General features: G+C 38.4%; 1 protein-coding gene across 3 annotated transcripts in view; it reads right to left on the bottom strand.

Annotated features, from left to right (window-relative positions):
• The window catches only part of LOC138807197 (alpha-ketoglutarate-dependent dioxygenase FTO), a 385,313-nt gene that overhangs the window by 76,131 nt on the left and 288,090 nt on the right, over nt 1–21,092 (bottom strand). Inside the window, exon 9 of one of the 3 annotated variants that reach the window (XM_069992763.1) lies at nt 5,226–5,387. The exons of the other annotated variants lie outside the window; for them this stretch is intronic. Coding sequence (XP_069848864.1) covers nt 5,321–5,387 — 67 coding nt within the window. The 3' untranslated portion in view covers nt 5,226–5,320. Of the gene's footprint in view, nt 1–5,225; nt 5,388–21,092 lie in introns of those variants that run through there. 3 annotated transcript variants of the gene reach the window in all.

Here is a 21,092-nt window from a genome sequence, read left to right on the forward strand (position 1 = left end):
AAGGATATACTTGGTCTTACTGCCTTTCCTTTTGTTGTCATCTGGAGACAGAAATGGGGTCAGTGGGAGAGGTCTATGATGCACAATTGTTGATAGAATATTAGCTAGATCTGTGGCTCAGTAAACATTCTCCTATCACACAGAAAGGTATCTCTGGAGTTTAATGAAGAACAAAGCATCTGGATGAGAAATCATGTGCATTTAACAAACCAAAAGACATTTAATTTTATTAAAGATCATTCCAAAGATTGTGGCAAGACTATGGGAGAAAACAGGAAGAGAGTTATAGGGACAAAGGATGAACTTTTTTTGCAAAGCAGTCTGCCCTTATACCTCCTGTCTCAACTACAAAAGAGAGGAACATGAGAAGTAACTTTAGTAGGAGAAAACCTGAAGATAGAGCAAAGGGAGGAAGCTGTTCTTCCTCCGTGAATTGTTCTTTGTTCAGGTGCTCTTGCACATTCAGCACGAAAGTTAATTAACACACAGCACACTGCTACCTGGAACGCCTTACATAATTACACCTGGAGTCTAATTAGGTAACTCTCCACTACTCTTGTCTAAGTCATCCAAGCTACAAATCTCCCAAAGTACAGCTAGCCCTCAATTACTGAGAATTGTGACAAGGCTGTGAAACTGAAAAGTTGTCATTTCCACGTTTCTCACAAGAAAGAGAAACCTTGAGGGAAAGTAGGATCTTTCTCAACTCCTGTAGATTACCTTCTACTGCTACACAGAACAACATTTAATTTCCTAGGAGGACCATCAAACAATTACTCATTAAGGTAATTTTGTTATTTATTTAATGTTAGTAAGATGATATAATTAATGAGGTGATTAGACTGCGGGAAATTTAAGCTGTTGTTTTTAGACTTTCCTAGAATGTTCCAAGTTTTCTACAATAAGAAAATATCTTTTCCTAGTCATAATGCAAGAGAAGGAAAATTAGTAAAAGATTCCCCCATAAAAGAATCTTGTCTTGTATTAATGACCACCTATAACAAACACAGCAAAATTTATTATCATTTAGGGATTTTACACAACATTAAACACTATATATTAAATACCAATCTACAACAAAAGCTTTCATGTATCTAGTCAAACTGAACAATGGATAAGCTATGCTGTCAATTATCTCCAGGAATGTTCACCTCACTAAAATGGGGTACAGCTTTTAGTGACACATGACATGACAAGAGTTGTAATCAGTTACATTTAACAATGCATTAGGATTATCTTCTTTCTCTGACCACTATTTGCAAGTGACACCATAGATCCCCTTGAGAGCTGTCACTTGGCTAGGCAAACCTTTGTTATCAGGTGAAAGAGACAAAAGCAACTCTAGGTTCTCTAGGTTGACCACATGGGCAGGTTCACAAGAGTGGATACCTACTGAGTCCATTCTGGAAATCAGTGTGTATGTAGAGGGGGAGATGAAGATTGGGGAAAATGAGAAATATAACTTAATTAGTTACCACGCCTGGGTCCACAAGCTACCATCAGTGAAGCTAACCCAACTGGTGGGCCCAGCCAAAAGGATCAAAACAAGTCTACTATTGCCAAGTTTGCACTCAGCCCGCAGCGGCTGTCAACTAATGATAGATTAGACAAATCTGATTGCTCTATCAAAACATTCATCTCAAATCTTGATTAGTAAGCCTATTGAGTTATGATTAATTCACAAGGGTGCTGCTGACAGATAAGATACTTTATCTGACAATGTGTACTAGTCGCTTTGCCTGAAGCAAAAAACAAAACAAAACAAACAAAAAAACCCACCCAAAATACAAATTGCTGAAGTTTGCTAGCAAAATAAACAGTACTGTGCATAGCACATTGAGAAGGATAATGAGGCTACATGCACCTTTTAATTTAATGAAGAGCTTGTTTGTGAGAACACAGTTTTGACACAAAAGGGACTTAGGGAGAGAAATATGCAGACAATATTCTATGAACAAGAGGACACTGGGCTCTCCTGTCTTTGCATCAAGGGTACAGATGCAAACTTGAGATGGCTGCAGGAAGCACCCTCCTCAGTTTGGGCACTATCCCAGTTACATAGGCCAGGGGCTGAGGAGTAGATTTTACATGCTTTCTCAGTGCAAAACTACTATCCAATTATTCTTCTTGTCTCCACTATGAAGACATCTGTGCACAGAACTCCTGGGATTTTTCAGAGGTAGATTCTTAAAAATTTTTAATTAGAGAGTAAAGGGATGAGGAGAAAGTCTTTTGGTTAAGAACAGGCATAAAAATTAAGAGTCTTTTTCTCTTGTTTTAGGTACTGGGATTGAACTTGTGCATGCTAAGCACTTTGCTCTACTACTGAACCACACTCCAGCTTCTTTTTCTCTTTTTCTTTTAGCTTTGTCTGAAACAAAGAATCATATTTCAATATAATTCTGTGTAAGTTTTAGTACACAACCATCATTCCAGAAAAACTACAACAGTTTCACTTACTCCCTTATCAGGCCAGCCCATAAGCCCTGAACTTAAACTTAGTCATTCATGTTCACTTACAGCTCTGTTAACCTCCCAAATTTGGCTGTTTTGAGGGGCTGGGGCCATGGTGGGGGGTGCACAGTCTCAGGATGCCAAACACTGTGTAATTTTTGGTGGTATCATTATCTTATCCTGACCTTCTGATTTTACAAAAAGCCTAATGTCCTATAATCATGTTTCTCCCAGCTGGTATTAACCTTTCGGTGACTTCTCTCTTCTTTCTCTCTGTCTCTCTCGCGCTCCCATAACTATTCTCTGTTAATCAATTGTGCGCTGCAGACGAGGTCAAGGAAACCTACTTCCTCCTTTGATAGCCTCCAATGTTTCTACTCTTGGGGATAAGAGTGCTTTAAATGGAGTTATATTCTAGGAAAATCAATATATGATTACTGCAAAGATTTGTATTGATTGTCCTGTTGCATTGCAAAAAGGCTCAAGAAAAATGGCGTGGCACATTTTCCTTCCGTTCCTACTCTAGAGTTTGTTGCAAATGTTTTGGGCAAGAAGAAAATGTTGGAACTTTATTTAATGACCTAAAGTTTCATCGTTCAATCCACTTACTTCTCTCTCTTCCCTGCAAAACACTTCATTTGTACTCTGCTGGCTTCTCGTCTATAATACTGGCTGACATCAGGGGCTGCCAGGAGAGTTCACAGAGCTGAAAATGGGCTGACTTCAGACAAAGGGGCTGGGCCAGCGTCTGCAGGAGGCCTTCTAATAGCAATTCTTCTCACTCTCTCACAGAATACTATATGTGCTGGCTAGGAGCAACAATGTACCCAGCTACAAGTATTCCTTAGAGGTTATGGCTAATGGAGTCATTTGATGGAGACAGGTAGGCAAAGATTTCAAAGGAAGTTCCTTCTAAAAAGTGGATGGGGATGGGCTCAAATGCTAGACACATTTCCCCCTTCCCTCTTCCTTCCTTCTTCCTGTAATGTAGATGATACATACCAGAAGCTCCAGCAGTTCTCCAGGGATTACTAGGTAAACCTGAAACTAGAAACCATGTCCAAACTATGACAGAGGAGGCAGACCACAGGAGCCAAGAACACAGGTGATACTGTACGGCCAGATGAAGGAAAAATAAATCTCTATGTAGCTTTAGTCACTGTGTTCCTGGAAAATTGAGATATTTCTTCAGGAAAAAATGCCTGCTATGTGAGTTTCAATATCATACTAATAAGAAATAAACCAATATTTATTTCCAGGGCTAATGAGAGTTTATATTGCCACCAGCAATGTAGGAATCTACAGTTTCATCACAGTAGCTTTGGGATTTATCCTCATAGGCTATGGCTTCTGAATGGTCCAAATACTTCCAGGTATCTATAACTGTTGCTTGTTTTTCTACTGTAATAATTTCAGAAGTTCTGTGTATCTTGTTTCAGAGTAGTCTTTAAGAGGTTCAATATGCCTTTGTTAATTTTAGATATCCTGCCTTCATTTCCCTTACTTTTGGTACCCACACTCCAACTTTCTTATGAAACATTTCTTTCCCTATAGTGTGAATCTCAGGGGAACTGTCACCTCAGCTGACAAACAGGCATGAGATCTAGATAGGTACTGACAGATTGTGATTAAGGCTTCAAACCCAGTTAGATGATGCTGGAGTCAGTGCTATGTGTTATTGTAAATTAAGAAATGGGTCATCCCAAAGCCTGCATCGTGTACACAGAACACTCTCTACTGCAAAGGATTCCCTAATGACTCATTGTCTAAGGGCCTGAAAAATTTCACCCAATACAGAAGTTGCTGATTATGGAGCTTACTGAATACTTGGCTCCACTGGACTACAACTTTCTCCTAGAAGCTGCAACTTAAATAAAAGAATATAGCAAATCAGGAGAAAATTCAGATTTGGTAATGATAGTTCATCTTTATTGCTTCTTATGTGATGGATTCTATCCTACACAATTAAAATACATAAATCAACATAATATGGATAACAGCCTATGAAGTAAACATTATTTTATTTTTATTAGGAGTAAGCACTACTATTAACCCCTTTATCCTGATAGGTGAACTGAGGAAGGGAGAATTCACCCAATGCCATCTAGTTGGAAGATATGGAATAGAACTTTACTCAGGCACTGCTAGTGGCAATATGAAGTACTATACCCAGTCTAGGGATGAACATTGGTGGTACCCAGCAAGAATTACATGAATGTTTGTACCTTTTAATAATTCAATTTAAAGCAATTTATTCAGAATGAACAATATAAATGACAAAAACTGCAGCATCTTGACTGCAGCATCTTTATCATATAAAAAACAAGTAGAAATGCATAACTTCACAGTAATAAGAAGGAACGAGATAAAATGCAATATATATGTATATACGTATGTATGTGTGTGTATCTTATAGGTTATTACTCAGTCATTGACATGCATAAAGACTACATTCTGAAACATCATGGGAAACATGTTGGCTTTAAATAAAAAAGCAAAATACAAGATTATGTGCATTCAACTGTTATACCTAGATTAAACTATGTATGCACAGGGACAATGTTTGGAAATTAACCTCCAAAAAGAAATCCAGAGAGCAGGATGTGAATAAATCCCACATCTCATCTTCTTTTTCCTCCATTGTTTTCATATTTTCAAAAAAGATGGAATAAAGAGGGGAAGATGCTTTCAGAAAGAAGAGGAATAGCTCAAAGTTTCCACGGGCCCAGGGTGCATCTGGAAGTAGACTGGGGAAGCCTGTCTTTCGCCCTTCACTACAGGGAAGGAAGGAAAGCTTAGCAACGCAAGACTCTTTATCCAGCAGGGTAAATGAAGTTCGGCTGGTCAGGAAAGTAAATAAGATTAGTTATGGGCTCCAGGTCATCCACTCACGGAGGTCAGAGAGTGTGAGATTATTATCCTTGGCAGAAGAGCTGCAAAATAGCATTAAGGAATAAATTAATGAAAAAGGTAGAAGATTATTTGAACGAAAACCCTAATCAGTTTAGAGATTTCAGTCAACTGCTCTACTGGCCATCAGTCAAACTCACAAAACAAATATGCTTGTTCTCTTAAGTAATTCCAGGAGATCTCCCTTTCTTGCTTCAAAGACATCCAATCTAAGGAAAGTCATGAATAAAGTTACCCCAGTTTGCTGTTACGCCTCATACAAAACCCAGTGAAGCATTAAGGTACACACTGCTAAAATAGTATACTTACAGATGACTTACAGAAGATGCATAATTGCTAGGTCTGGTTGGCCCTTGATTCCAGATATAATATCATTCCATACTCATTCAGAAACACACACTGAATCCACCAATGTGCAAACTGCATCTTTTATTAAATAAACACAAACTGGGAGATAATGACATACATTTGTTTTCATTACAAGTAGTAATGCAATATTTCTCCAAGGCTTACTGCATTAGCATTTCTTTCCACGTTTCAAATGCCTTTGAACTTTCTGAAAAGCTACATCTGTTAGCTCCCGTGTATACAGCAGAAAGTTACCAAGCGAATTAAGTTTTAATATAAATTGCTTTGTTCACTATTAAGATTGATGTTGGACACACTGTACTGTAAGTTCCAAACTGCAATTACAATTCGTTGCAATTATCTTTGGTTGTTAATAGCACAAGATAGCATGTCACTTTCTACCAAGTGTATAATTTATCATTTGTGTTTTTTTTCCCCGAACTCTTGTGGTATTCCAAATGTATAATCTTGTTGTATTTATTTCCCAGTGGTCCAACAAAATGCACAGCAAGTGCTGACTAGAACAAACTAAAAAGCACTGCTATTGACAAGCCGTCACTTGAGCAGTAATGAACATTCTGCCTCCACTTTCACCTCAACAAACCAGCAGCTTTAATTTATGATAAAGCAAAGGAGCAGCAACCTCCAGGTTTATTATACCCTCAGTGCTGTTTCAAATAAAGTAATTAGAAGGTCAAGAGACAGGTCTGCAAAGCCAAATATAAATGCAACCCTTCTGTACTGACATTAAAAAAAAAAAAAAGACCAGAGTGTTCAAAGAGCATTTTATCCATCTTTCTTCTCTAAAGCAGGGCAAGCCTCATTTTTTGTTTTGTGGGTTTTTTTTTTAAATACTACCGTAACCAATCAGAACCAGGGGCAGCACCATTCCTTCACTCTCTAATTTGCTCCATATGGGCTGTGAGCAGCACACCTAAGAAACACTGTCCTCAGAACACAACTAACGAATCTGAACACTGCTCTCAACTGTACACTTCAGGCAGGTGATTAGGAACCTGGTGGATTATTCTTTTCCCTTTCAATAAGTAAAACTCCATAGATGAAGAACTGGAAAGTAATGGACAAATCTGACAGATGTAAAAGCAACCCACAGATAAGTAACTTTACAAATCTATCTTAAAACATTTTGTTAAATTTAACTTTAAAATCTGTTTAAAATACTCAGGGAAAAGATGTTGACTAGGAGAATACCCTTTTGGGGATATTTGTTTTAGTGCTGAATGATAAAATTATAGCAAACTAGCACTTGGTTTCTGATCTACAATACCATATTTTTATATATCTTGTATTTTCGGATTATTTTCATTTCTCTTTTTGCCCTCCCATATAGCAATAGTAATAGATTAAAAATGTTCCTAAAGGTTATGGAATTAATAAGACTTAACTACATGTCTAGCCTGCCCTCTAAGCGCTTAGATGATTTTTACGGATCACATTAACTTTTCTGAGGGAGCTGCCTTCAAATAATTTGATCCATGGATTACTTTAGTGAATCCATTTTTCCTCATTGTTTATCATTCAAAACCCTCCCAGCTCTTACAAAACCTCTTACAAGAGGAGGGGGAGGAGGAGGAAAACTGGACAGATAGGAGAGGTGAGGAAGTACAGAATGAAGTAGGAAAAGAAGGTGGAGTTGGGGAAGACAAAATTGGAATTCTACCTGCTCCTTAGCTATGATCTAAGGCCACAATGAGTGCAATGTGCGAAAATTGTTTTTGTTTTTTGTCAGATGTGGAGCTTGAACTCCTGGACACTGTCCTTGAGCTCTTTTACTCAAGGTTAGCTAGCACTCTACCACTTAGAGCCACAGCATCATTTCTGATGGATAGTTAATTGGAGATAAGAGTCTCACAGACTTTCCTGCCCAGGCTGGCTTTGAACTCTGACCCTCAGATCTTAGCCTCCTGAGTATCTAGGATTACAGGTATGAGCACCCAACAAAAATAGTTTTTAAAAGATCAGTTTTCCAGGGTTAGGGGCTGTGGGTCATTCAAGGCCAGTCCAGGCAAAAGTTAGCAAGAGCCTATCTCGACAAATGGGGCATGGTGGGACATACCTGCGATCCCAGATACTAGGGAGGCTGAAGTAGAAGGATCATGGTCCAAGGTAGGCTCAGGCAAAAATGTAAGCTATGATTTGAAAAACAGTATCTTGTCAAGCAAGGTCCAGACCCTAAGTACCCACCCCCCCAGCCCCGAATCTTCCAAAACTGCACAAGTCATTCTTGGTGCTATATATAACCTACTTGACAGCTATTATAATCATCTCAATCCACCTCTTGTGGGGGTCTGTGGGACATATACTCCAAAAGCCTTTCTGAAATAGCATTTGTTGGTATAATTTTTAACCATGTCTATTCAAGTAGTCAGTCTAATTGCACTTGATTATATAAGTGGTGGAAATGTATGTAATCTCATAATTAGAGTATGTAATTATGTTGTAAAAATCCTTATGAAACTGTAAAACAGAAAGTGCAAGAGTACAGGTATAATATGTGATTCTCTTCCTTCCATTTCTGTCTCTCTGTGTCTGTCTGTCTGTCTGTCTGTCCCTCTCCCCCTCCCCCTCTCTCTCAACAACAGGAGTGTTGTTGACTTTCCATGGAGTCAACAAATGGGTATATTTTCAGTTCTCATCCATCCAGGTGCAGGTCTAAGCAGCAGCATCCCCAAATCCATGGATAGTGCTAAAGCCAGGTAATTGTTATAAATTAGACAATCTGCTGGGTGCTGGTGGTTCATGCATGTCATCCTAGCTGCTTAGGAGGATGAGCTCAGAGGATGATAATTCAAGGCCAGCCAGAGCAGGAAAGTCCAGGAGACTCTTATCTCTAATTAACTATTCAAAAGTAGTAAAGATGTGGCTCAACAGGTAGAGCACTACCCTTGAACACAAGAGCTCAGGACAGTGTCCAGGCCCTGAGTTCAAGCCCCAGGCCTGGCATTAAAATAACCCAGACAATCCTACAGAGATAACATCTATACCTAAATAATACAACCATGTCTATAAAATGCAAAGCAATATTGAATTTCAGCAGGATAGAGTATAGTAGAGTATATAGGCTGGTTTATTGAATCGATGGAACACATTTTTCTTTTGTTATTGCCTTTTGTTGTGATTTTTAAGCTAAACTGCAACAATCCTAAAAATCTGTTCAATTGTGGGAAACTAAGTATAGAAATATACCAGGTAATTTTCCAATATCTCTTCAGGTGATGATTTCCGCTATTTCTTCAATGGGATAAATTAAAAAGTAGTTGCTATGATTTTCTCAATCTTCCCTCCCCTTCTTTCCTGGCCTTTTGCTGGTGGTGCTAATGATCAGTGGTATGCTCATACCCTGAGTTGTGCAGTGGGAGAAGACGTCAGAGCAGGAGCCATCCAGCCTGGAAAGCTGTGCTTTCTAGCAGGCTGCAAACCTTTATCATGGTGGAAATCCTGAACAGGGCTATAATACTGGACATCATACCCCCATACCCATGTAAAATCCTCTAGGAAGAAAGCCAGTGTTCCAACTTCTTTCTCCTAGGAGACCTACCCTGCTTTCTATCTGACTTAAGGGCCCAACATTAAGGTAAGTTATTAGGATGAGATAAAGGCAATATGGAGCATGGCCATTGGCCAGAAAGACCTACTATGAAGGACAAAGCCCAGTTCTGGGAAGATCTGTCAACAGATTTTGCACATAAACCTTAAATAAGAATTGTACTTGCTTCTAAGAGTAGTCAGAGACTGAAAAAGAAAATCATGGTGTGTTGGGAGGCACTGTTGGTTACTTTCCCAATAACCATTTCCTCTTTTGTCCTTGCTAATAAAACTCCCATTTTTTTATTTAAGATTTGATACACAGAGGAAGCTGACTCTATTACCACTTCTGAAGTAAATCTCAGTTGGTAAGCCAATAATGGGGCTTCCTCTCCTTTGATGATCTTTGCTATAAGCACTAACAGAAGACTCAGATCTGGGTAGTGAGGCCAGATTCTATGAGCGATTTCCTCACTCTTAAGAAGGAGATGGTATAAAAGCTGATCTCGTTCCATCTCTGTTTTTCTAAATCTGGAAGTAAAACTCAGAGAGCTACTGTAATTTTGGAAAAAGGAAGACAGTCAGCATGAAGCAAAGGTGATAGGAAGCAGGCTTGATGAACTCAAGCGATCAATGACATCATTGGGCCTTGAGCTGACCTACTTCTGGACTTCTTGTAATATGAGATACTATTGCTTTGGTTTGAGCTGATGTCCATTATAGAAGATTAACATTTTTAGCCTTACTATGAGAAGGAAAAACAACTGAATTTAAACACACTCAATAAAAATGTTATCTGCATGGAATCCTGTTTAAAAAACTAGTACAATCTTATTTGGTTAGTTCATAAATATGCATTAAGAATTATAAATAATTTATTATTTATTATAAATAATGTTTCACCATTTCTGCTTATCCCAGACATATACTAGTTATTGCAAATAAGGGAAACCATGGGACCTATGCTTCTTTGGGCCTGGCTTACTTCACTTATTATAATTTTTTCCAAGTCTTTCCATTTCCTAACAAATGGGGTGATGTCATTCTTTCTGATTCCATTGTGTGTGTGTGTGTGTGTGTGTGTGTGTGTGTACATGTGTGTATGTGCATCTATATCTATATACATATACATATATATATATATCACATTTTCTTGAATCATTCATCTACTAAGGGGCATCTGGGTTGGTTTCCTATCTTAGCTATGGTAAATAATGCTGCAATAAACATAGTTGTGCTGGTGGCTTTTGTATGGTCTTGTTTGTGATCATTTGGGTAAATGCCCAAAAGTGGGATTGCTGGGTCATAGGGGAGCTCTAGGTCAAAAGCTATGTACATATGACCAGATAAGATGATGTTAACTGAAATGAACCTCAAGATAGGGACAAAAGTGTTTTTTTCTTTCTTGCTATTGTTCCTAACATATAATGTACCATGTGATTTTGTATGTTCCTCCCCCACAGTATAACCACTGTTTTCACAGTATGTGATGTCTGTGCCTTGCATCTTGTATATACACCTCTCTAACTTGGGGAGGGAAAGGAAAAAAACAAAATGCTTAAATAGGGATATAGGTTGACCCATTTTAACAATGAGATGCACAAGACACTGTGTTGAAAAAACAAACTTTACAATTTGGGAGGGGGGAGGGAGAGGGGAGAGTAGTTGTGGAGGTGGGAGGGAAGAGAGGATGTGGGAAAAACAAAGGAGGAGGTAACAATGCTTGATAGGAAATGTACTCATGACTTTGTTCATGTAACTGTAACCCCTCTGTAGAGTATTTTCACAATAAAACACTTATTAAAACATATTTTAAACAAAGAATTATAAATAAGTTTATGAATTACGACCCAACATTTCAGCCTGGGCAATTTATCTCTGAGAAGCAATCTATGCATTTGATAATTATGCATCCATTACTAATTATGATTAAAACTGTTAAAGAATGAAAATGTGTATGTGACAATACAATTCTATAACAACAACAACCATATCCCCAAACCTATTAATAAATGTTTGTTTTTGCCTGGAAAAATACCCATCAGTGTTTACAGACATGGTATTGAGGGCAGGAGACTGAGGGTGAGTTCCTTTTTTCTTTTCTTTCATTTCCAAATCTCTTAAAGAGAAAACTACATCTACTTGAAATTTTCCCCCACACTACTTAGCTGCTTAGAACAATTTGAGGGCAAGACTGATTGAAAATATCTAGGGAGGAAAACCAGGCTAGCCTGGGGAAAAGACTTGAGGCAGATGTAGAAAGCTCATTAACACTAGAATTTCTCCACAACTATTTGGATTATTCTTTTAAACCCTGACTTTTCTTTCTTTCCTTGCTTTTTTTAAAATAAGGAGATGATTATTCTGTGGTTTGAGTAAGGTGAATAAAAATAGTTAACATATATGAGGTGATGTGCTCACTATCACTATCAATACTATCACTCAAAGCAGCCCATTGGGGAAATTCTTTTTCTAGGAAAGAGAAGAAAATGCCAGCTGCCTTGATTCAAGCATTCTGCTTCAGAATAAATTTACCTGGAAGTGCAGAAGGGTACAAGGTGGGGTCTGGAAGGTGTTAGTGAATTCTTCTAAATAAAAGCAGGGACATAGGTGTTTCTTCTAATTGAAGCCAACAATGCTCCACTGTTGACAGAGTCTCAGAAAAGCTCCTGATAGTCCACATAATTAAGAGAGATTGTTGGCATCAGAGAGACCAGAAATGTTCTGTAGATTAACTGCTTGTTTCATTGCTAATGACTGCCCAATTTCTTTAGACTAATTGGTGCAATCTACATTTTTGCAGCAAAGATGAAGTATCAACTTGATTTGGTGTCGATAAAAAATTGATGGATGTTTCTGACTGCTACTTTCCAACAATACATGGATTATTACTACTATAATTATCATAAATGACAAAACATGGGCAAGTGGTGATTACAAGTCTAATTCTATCTTGAGGTTTTAATGGCATAAACCACTCAGGCTTTACACTCATGATTTACTGCATCATCAAAATCCCTGAAAGGATTACCCTTGGGTGAATGGCCCTCATTATCTTACCAGAAATGCCTGGGTTTGACCCAACATGGAACAAACAATCAAGCTAGATTCTTAGAAACGCCTTTTTTAAAACATATAAATCTCTAGTCCAAAGAGGCATGTACCTGCCAATATCTGCTTTTCTATTTCTGGATGTTATAGTTGTATTTTGTCCTGGCATGTACAGAAGCTGTGTGTTTCTCTGTCTCCAACAGTCTACAAAAGCTGTGGCAAAGCCTTACCATGCTTTCATCACCTCGGTTGTTGCCAATACCAGAATATCAGAATTCCATCAACCAGGAAGAGGGGTAAAACCAGGAAGAGGGTACACCTCAAATGTTCTCACCTGGATGGGTACAAATGCCAGATCTACAGCTGTCATTCTTTGGAGGAAGAGGACAGGGAGGAGCAGCAGAGAGTTTATTGTGACTTTGCGTGAATGCTTTCAGAGAAGATGAAACACTTGTGGTATAATAAAACATGCAGACATTCAGCTTTCTGCAGAGGCAGCTTCTGGCATGAAGGTGACTTTAGAGTGGGATTCAATGCAAAATTCAATGACCCAAAGTCAGGCAACCAACCAAGCACTGAGCACCTTGTGTGAGGGAGGGGTAGGGCAACTAGGTATGAAACAGTATAATAGGTAGCTTCTCTTTGTTGCCAAGTGATTAGTGTTAAATTGAAGGGGTCCTTGACTACTCTCCTGTCTTTTGCTTGTTTTATTTTCAAGAGATTTTAAGTCTTCATTATTTTAATGCAACATCTAAGTTTTAAAATGCTGGTCCAAGACTACCTGGATTTAGATGACAGCTCTTCTAACATTTAGGGCATAGTGCTAACTCTGAACCTTAATTTCTATTTCCTTAAACATAAAATGGGGACAGTAACTGCCACCTGCCTGCCTCATGGAATTGTTTTGAGGATTAAATGAAGGGAAAAATAAAGGCGAGTAAAGTAATTCTAACACATGGTAAATGTTCAAGAGCTACTCTTGCTTCCTAAAGCCAGATGTGTCTTCTGGCTTTTAGCTGGTGAGTGCTTCTATGGGCTGAGATGACACATAGACTAAATAGAAAAACTGGCCAAGAGCATCAGTCAGATCATGTAGGCTCAAATACCATTTCCCTCACTTGCAGGAGACTGTCTGTCTCTTGTCAGTCACTTTATGAAACCCTATTTTCCCATCCGACAAATAGGAACATTTCTTAGGCATAGGTAGCACACATCTGTCATCTGAGCATGTGGGAGGCTGAAACAAGGGAATCATGAGGTTGAGGCCAACCTGGGCTACCTAGAAAGACCCTAAAGGCCCCAAACAATATAAAAGAAAAGAAAACATGATTTTTTTTTCAAAAAAGCACCTACTTCATAGATTGTCAGGATGAAACCTATAGCAAAGTCATCATGTGGTAAAGACCCGTAAAACTCACTCTGTAGTCATCATTCCCAGTACTTGTTAAGTTAGTTTTTACCAAAGCCGTTCAATTTGTAAATCTTATTTTTCAAGGCTAATCTAAATCATCTGCTCTTGTCCCATTCCATTCTATCATGGATATTTGTGTCACAGGCATTGCCTTATTATTTTATGTAAGAGCCACAAGAAATTCACTTTTGAAAACTGTTATCTGTTCACTTGAATAAAGCTTCCCAGGGCTAAACTTCAACTATTTCAACCAATACAAAGTGGGCAGACCACTCTGCTTATGTGTGTGTGTGTGCTATACTACTTCAGGAGGAAAGGTTGCCATACCACCTTCAGAAAATGTCATGATGATTTGCAATATTTTACATAAAACGTGTTTGGGTAATAAGTAAATAGCAGCTAATGTTTAATTCAAAGAAATCTGCAAGTTAAGTATCCAGGATACCTTTTTCTCCATCTAAAAAGGCCTGAAAATCTGCCTTGTATAGCACATACTCTATGTATGTTAGACTGGTACAAATGGCATGACAATGGTTCTCCAGTGGAGGGAGGAGGGGGATTCCTCAGTTCCATCACAATTCTCACATTCACAATACCAGAGATGCATCTCAGTATGCCTTGTGGTATAAGTCATGTTGGCTAGGGAGCTGTAGTCCTTATTTTATTTTGTTCTGTTCCTGTAGCTTGAACTCAGGGCTTGGATGCTGGCCCTGAGCTTTTTGTTTAAGGTTAGTGCTGTATCACTAGGGCTATGGCTCCACTTCTGGCATCTTTATTTTATTTTACTTTATTGTAAAGATGCTACACAGAGGAGCTACAGTTACATTGGCGCTATGAGTCCACAAGACTCCCAGGCTGGCTTTGAGCAGTGATCCTCACAGGTGTGAGCCATTGGTGTCCAGCTCATCCTTCTTTTAACAGATAGAGAGCTTCTTCCCAAAACTTTGGGGTAAAATAATCAGCAAAGAAAAACACATATCTCATAAAGCATTTGCACATAAGAGAGGATACCAGTTACATTAGAAATCCTCTCTGTCAACAGCCACACATTGCTAAAAGTGGATGTGCTTCAAGTGACCGAAGGCCCTTGACGCCATGACTTTCAAATATCCTTCTTAATTCATGGAGAATTTTGTATGTTACAGCTATTTGAGGAAATAAATTATGGGCATGAACTAGGAATCTTCAAACTGTGTGGAGTAGGCTCCTGCTCTATCATACTCAACTTCACTCTGTCATTCACCAGGTAAGTCTCTGATTGGGCCTCTCCAAATCTCAAATCATTGAAAATGAATCAGTCAATATGAAAGAGCTATGCTTTACAACACAAAGCACTCAGACACTTTCCAAAAGAAATTTCCTTTCTAGTTGAGACTCTGCATAGCTGCTTCTTGGTTTATGCTCTTAGTTACCAATATTACAACTGGACATAAATTAATTTTGTTTTCTCTCAGCTTAACTGTGCATCATGTAAGTATTAAAAAGCATGTTAGTACTGTCAACCCTAATTTCTCCAATGTCAACCCTTCTGAATGTAGAGGTCATTAGGTGTTCAGGACTTAGAGGTGGATGATATAAAAGTATAGTTTCCTCTGGAAATATTCCAGTGTAGCTATCCACCCTCCTTCCTCTCCCCTCCCTTCTAGAAGACTCACAAATTAAAAATGCCCAAATCCAATAGGAGATATCACTTACTGTTGAGATGTACATACCAGAGGAAGTACTGGGGATAGAGGAAATCTGTGAATCAGAGAAAGATGTTGGTATGCAAGATTGAAGATATACCAGCTGGCCCACTGCTTCAGCTGGTTTCCAGGGGCCAGGAAGAAATTAGTCTCACAGTTCAGTTGAAAGAACACCTGGCCATTCACCCAGGGGCACAAATTCACTGTTGAACAGGGTTATCTTTGTTTCCATACCAAACACACCTAGGAATTAAGTTATTTAAAATTCTGTGACTCATTGTCCTGAATGGCTTGCCTTCATAAAAAGCAGGAGATGAGGAAGAGTGAGAGGGACTAATTGTAAAGTTTTGGTGTCAATAGGACTGACTTTAAAGGCTAGACTGGTCTTCCCTTGATGATTATAACTGGTTAGAACATGCCATATTGATTTCCCATGTATGTTTCACTAAGATTTACAAATGTGAGGGGACAGTGGGAAGACATTGTATCAAAGTCGAAGAATTAACTCTACCATAACCAAGAAGATATATTAGAGCTATTGATGCTTAACAGGATGGATATATTAGCTTAACACTCCTCTAATTTTGAGTGTTGGCACAAAGTTCACAGTGACACTCAAAAATAGATTTAAGTTCTTGCTGGCATGCATGCTGATGAGCGTGGGAAACAATGCTTTACAGCTAAACTTTCAACTTGGGTACTATTTCCTCCTTTTCCAAGAAAGGTCGAGTTGAATCTTGTCATTAAGCTGAGGTATATGGGTGGGTATGTGAGTCATGTAAGAAGCCATATGATAGTAGAGATGACTGGGCTGGGTTCAAAGCAGAAAGCCAGATGTGTATCTTGGAGGCAGGTGGGGAAGGGTAGTGGTGGAGGAGCAGACAGCTTGCAATAGCAGTATGTGCTGGCAGATCCCACTAGCTACAAAACTTGGTGGGAGACTGGGAAGACAGTCTGGAAAACAGTCTGGGAAGAAGACCCTGAAGATGTACCATTTTAGAATGCGTATAAGGTACTGATCTTTGGGAAACCTCAACCTGCTGATTTTTTGCTCACTCACTCTTCCTAGTACATTTCTCATGGCTTCTTCTTAATCAGTTTGTGAACGTCTTCTAATTTTCTTTTTTTTTTTGCCTATCTCTTGGCCAGCTAAGCTTTGTGTTCTCCCTCTTCTTCCCCCCTCCCTCTTTCTCTCGCTATAATTTGTTATATGTAAATACATGTAGCTTCATTATATATAAAATTACAAATATATATGCAAATAAATTAATAGTTAAGGTTCATTTACATAATCTGGGAATAGAATGTGATATGCTAAAAACAATTTTTAAAAATTTGGAAATTTTTTTTTGGTCTTTTCTTTTTTGGTACTGGGGCTCGAACCTAGGATGTAGCATGTATTAGGAAGCACTTTGTCACTGAGCTACATCACAATTCTGGAAATCATTTTAAATGCACAGTGCAGTCGCAAGAATCTCCCAAACATTCATATATCCTTTATTCAAATTCATCATTGTTATCATCTGCAATATTTCTTCCTGGGGGCATTCATTACTTAGTGAAACCACCACAGTTATAATAGTGATAAAAAAAATCTGGCAGTATTTAATGACATTTGCTTACACCCCTCACATAAAGACTCACTTAAATGATGCTGTGTAGGATACAATGACAGTCTCTCACCTCAAAAAGCTTACACTCAACTAGTAGCTATCAACAAGCTGGCAGCTACTATACTCCAGTTGCTAGATTCCTTGAAAATAAAGTCTGAGCTTGTAAAGATAGTTTTACTGTGGACAGCAGGGTGGGGAAGAACTTAATAGTTCCTAGCAAGAATGGTAACTTGGCAAATCCAGCATTTCTCTAAATGGGCTAAACATCTCAAGGTGCATATCAAAAGTGCATTAAATACAATACAATTAAAATTTAAACTTAACAAAAGTGCATTAAGTAAACGAAAATAGTGAATTCTTTGGCCAGATAAATTTGGGTAATATTAATTTAGATAATGTTTATCAACCGGAGTTTTCTAAGCTATGGTGTTTCCTTTGACCCTTCAACGGACTCTAACAAAAGGTTTCATGAAGCCAGGTGCTGGTGGCTCACACCTGTAATCCTAGCTACTCAGGAGGGGTGAGATCTGAGGATTGCAGTTCAAAGAGAAAAGCCCATGAGACTCCTATCTCCAATTAACTACCAGAAAACCAGAAGTGGCACTGTGGCTCAAAGTAGTTTAGTGCTAGCCTTGAGCAAAAGACTGAGGGACAGTGCCCAGGTCTCAAGATCAAGCCTCACAACTGACCAAAAAAAAAAAAAAAAAAAAAAAGTTTCATGAATTTGCAAGGAGAGGATATAGAACACTTTCTATTGCCCAAATGACACTGGATTAGCTCATAGAACCACTGTTCCATTGAACATACTTTGGAAGTATGAAGGAAATTTATCCTCGAAGTAGAAAAAAAATGTACAATTACAAACCATCACAGCTCAAGTCCTCAAGTCTGTAAGTGCTAGGTAGATATCAAATAAAAGAGTTTGAATGATTAATGAGAGAAAAGGCAGGATTATTCACATTTGAAGTCTGTGTTTCAGTAGAGTGTTTTGGTGCTATTATCAGTAGTTATTAACCATGACACTATTACCAGTCAGAAACCTAAATTAGCTTCCACATACTCAATGCATCAAGTCTAGACATGGATTTCAAGGGTGGGAACTAGGAACCTCCATTTGTTAAGTGTCTACTCAGGTTCAGGTATTGCTTTATCTTCAAACAGTAACATAAACTGAGAGGGGCTAATCACTTGCTGCATGGTTCTCTTGCCTATAAGTGACAGTGAGGGTTTTGAAGTCTACTTCTGGTTCCAGAGGTGTGCTCTTCACCACTGGGGTCTGCTGTCTCTGCTACATAGCTGGAAAGAGACAACTGGAATTATTTCCAAAATTTTCATTACATACATCTTGTAACTCCACAAACCATACTAACCTCAAAGGCATGGAATGCATTATATTTCCTTTGTATTTAACTTAGCAGATTTGTTTCTGAATATCTTCTTATTTCACTTGGGCAGGAGGCATTATATAAGTAAACACATTTCTTAAAACCCCTTACCCCTATTAGGAAATTAACCAAAACCTTTCTCCCCCATAACAAGCCCAATATTGACCAAAGCTGTCTGAACCTGGCAGCCCCACAGCTGAGGATGGAAGGCTGCCTTCACACTACTCACAATGACAAACACCATTGGCTTGCATTACACATACTCTAAGATGATGACTAGAACACACATATATTAAGTTTCATCAATACCCCAGTTGGTTCAGTGTGGCTTTACCCAAGCAGCTGGCTTGGAGCCTACCCTTTCACTTAAATTAGTTCTAGTTCTCTACAGTTGTAATTTACTGACAAAGCACTCTATCTACTAGCAGCAGAAAGCGTGGTTGGTACAATTGGGCCAGTTGGGTCATTTAGCATTTATTTCCATGTGGGACACTGACTAGAGAAAGGTATTTGAATTCCCAATTAGTCCTGATAAGGCAAAGGAAATATATTTACATTATTTCTTTATTGTGGATTCAGATTCATAAAATATCTTAAGGAAAACACAGTCTAAGTTACCGAGTCTTTGATATCCCAGGGAAACTAATAAATAATCAACAAAAATATGATTAAAGACTGCTTGAACTACCAACCAAAAAGGGACTCCATCCAGCAAAGAATCTTTCTGATCCAAATCTTTTTATTCCTAGAAACAGAATTCTTACTTAGCCTTTCAAAAGCCTGATGAAGGCTTCAGCTAAGTTTTGACATAAGATTTTCATATTCAAAATAGCTGTTGAAATAAGGAGAGAAGGGATATGGATCTTGAAACTGCATTAGTCTGATATAGAGCTTAGTAAGCTAGAAAGGGAAATTACTTCACTGTAATTGGAATTCTGTCCTAAAAAATCTCTTTGAAATCATGGTCAGCTTTTTTTCCCAATATGTGTCCCAGAAAAGCTAACTTTAACCCTTTTTGGAACTATCCATCATAAAAAGCGATATGATATTTTTAGATTTCCCTGGGAAGAAATTTCTGAGCAATGGTCTGTGTCATCAAAGAACTTAATTGTAAATTAGTACTTTCCAAGGGTCCTACATACTGTTTGTAAAAGTGCTTTTCTGGGACACTTCTTCCCATCAATGTATTGTTGCTCACATTTATGTATTTCATTAATCTTGATCAAATAATTTTGGCTACTCTCTAGTCCGGGTTCCTTTACCTTTGCAATGATATACTGTTCCAGGGCAGTCATTAACTCCAGACTGTAACAGCAGCACATACTGCCTCCTCGTCTTCCTCCTCCCTTCTTTCTTCTTTTTTTTGGGGGGGGGGTCAGGAGGTGGGAAGCATGGTACTGGGGTTTTACTTCAGGGCCTTGTGCTTGTTAGGTAAGCACTCTACCCCTTGAACCATGCTCCTAGTTCTTTTTGCTTTGCACTATTTTTTTTCAGACAGGGTCTCACTTTTATCTGAAGTTAGCCTCAGAACACAATCCTCCTACCTCCACTTCCCATGTTGCTAGGATTATAGGAAAGTGCCACCATGCCTGGCCCCCATATTAGGGGCTCTTTAGAAGCAAGGATTGCATCGATCCTCTCTGTATCTTTAATGCCAATATACAGTTGTTTAACAAGCCCTTCACGAATCACCAATGAATGAATGAGAACTAGCTGGGTAAGCTTGGCTACTAACCTTCAGTTCTCTGGGTTTCTTATCTGTAAAATGGCAATATTACCTTCCTTAAAACACACTTATGAGGATTCACTGAGGTAACAGAGGTAATATGAATTATATTAGCTTGATGTTTAGAATATAGCTGTGTTCCTTAGCTATTAATATATTAATATAGCTAATAATGTAAAGTTATATGGTATGTTTGGGTATATAGCCAAGTTCTAAGAGTGTATCTAGAAAATAAAATGGAAGAGGTTCTCTTCCTTTTAAGGTTTACCTTGATACAAGGACAAGAAACTTGTTACCTCTAATATATCCAGCCCATAACATGAAAACACGAATTGAGTTTCTACTCATCAAGTTACATAGCATTATTACATCTGAGTCACTGTATAGTACCAAAACAAAAATGGGGAAGGGGGAATCTAGTCTGTGAGAAATTCTCACATGCATTTGTGAGATATTCTACTTTGATATGTCCTCTCTTTCTAAGGATAAAGACTCATGAAATGGTATGTGGTGCTTAACATGGATTATATTCACTTGACAGTCATATTCTACTTCCATGGAGTGGCTTAGCAATGCTAAGGATGAGAAAATGCCATTTTAAACGGATGGGGAAGATAGATAGACCCATAGAATAGCCCCAAATGGGACATTTTGCTGCTTTACTTGTTCAATTCTTTTTGGGTTGGGGAAGCAAATCTAGGACTTTGTATAGGCCAGACAAACACACTCTACTACTGAGTTCTTGGCATACATTTTTAGCCAGTGTATACTTTGTAACCTAGGCTGGCCTCAAACTTTCAGTCCTCTTGCCTTTACCTCCTGAGTGCTGAGATTAGAGGCATGTGCCACCATACTCAGCTTACTTACTAACATTTTTTTAAATTTATTTTTTACTGTGAAAATAATGTACAGAGGGGTTACAATTACATGGGCAAGATAATGAGTACATTTCTTATCGAGCAT

The sequence above is a fragment of the Dipodomys merriami genome, unplaced genomic scaffold (genome assembly GCF_024711535.1).
Source record: "Dipodomys merriami isolate MVZ:Mamm:240054 unplaced genomic scaffold, mDipMer1.0.p SCAF_415, whole genome shotgun sequence".
Lineage (NCBI taxonomy): Eukaryota > Metazoa > Chordata > Mammalia > Rodentia > Heteromyidae > Dipodomys > Dipodomys merriami.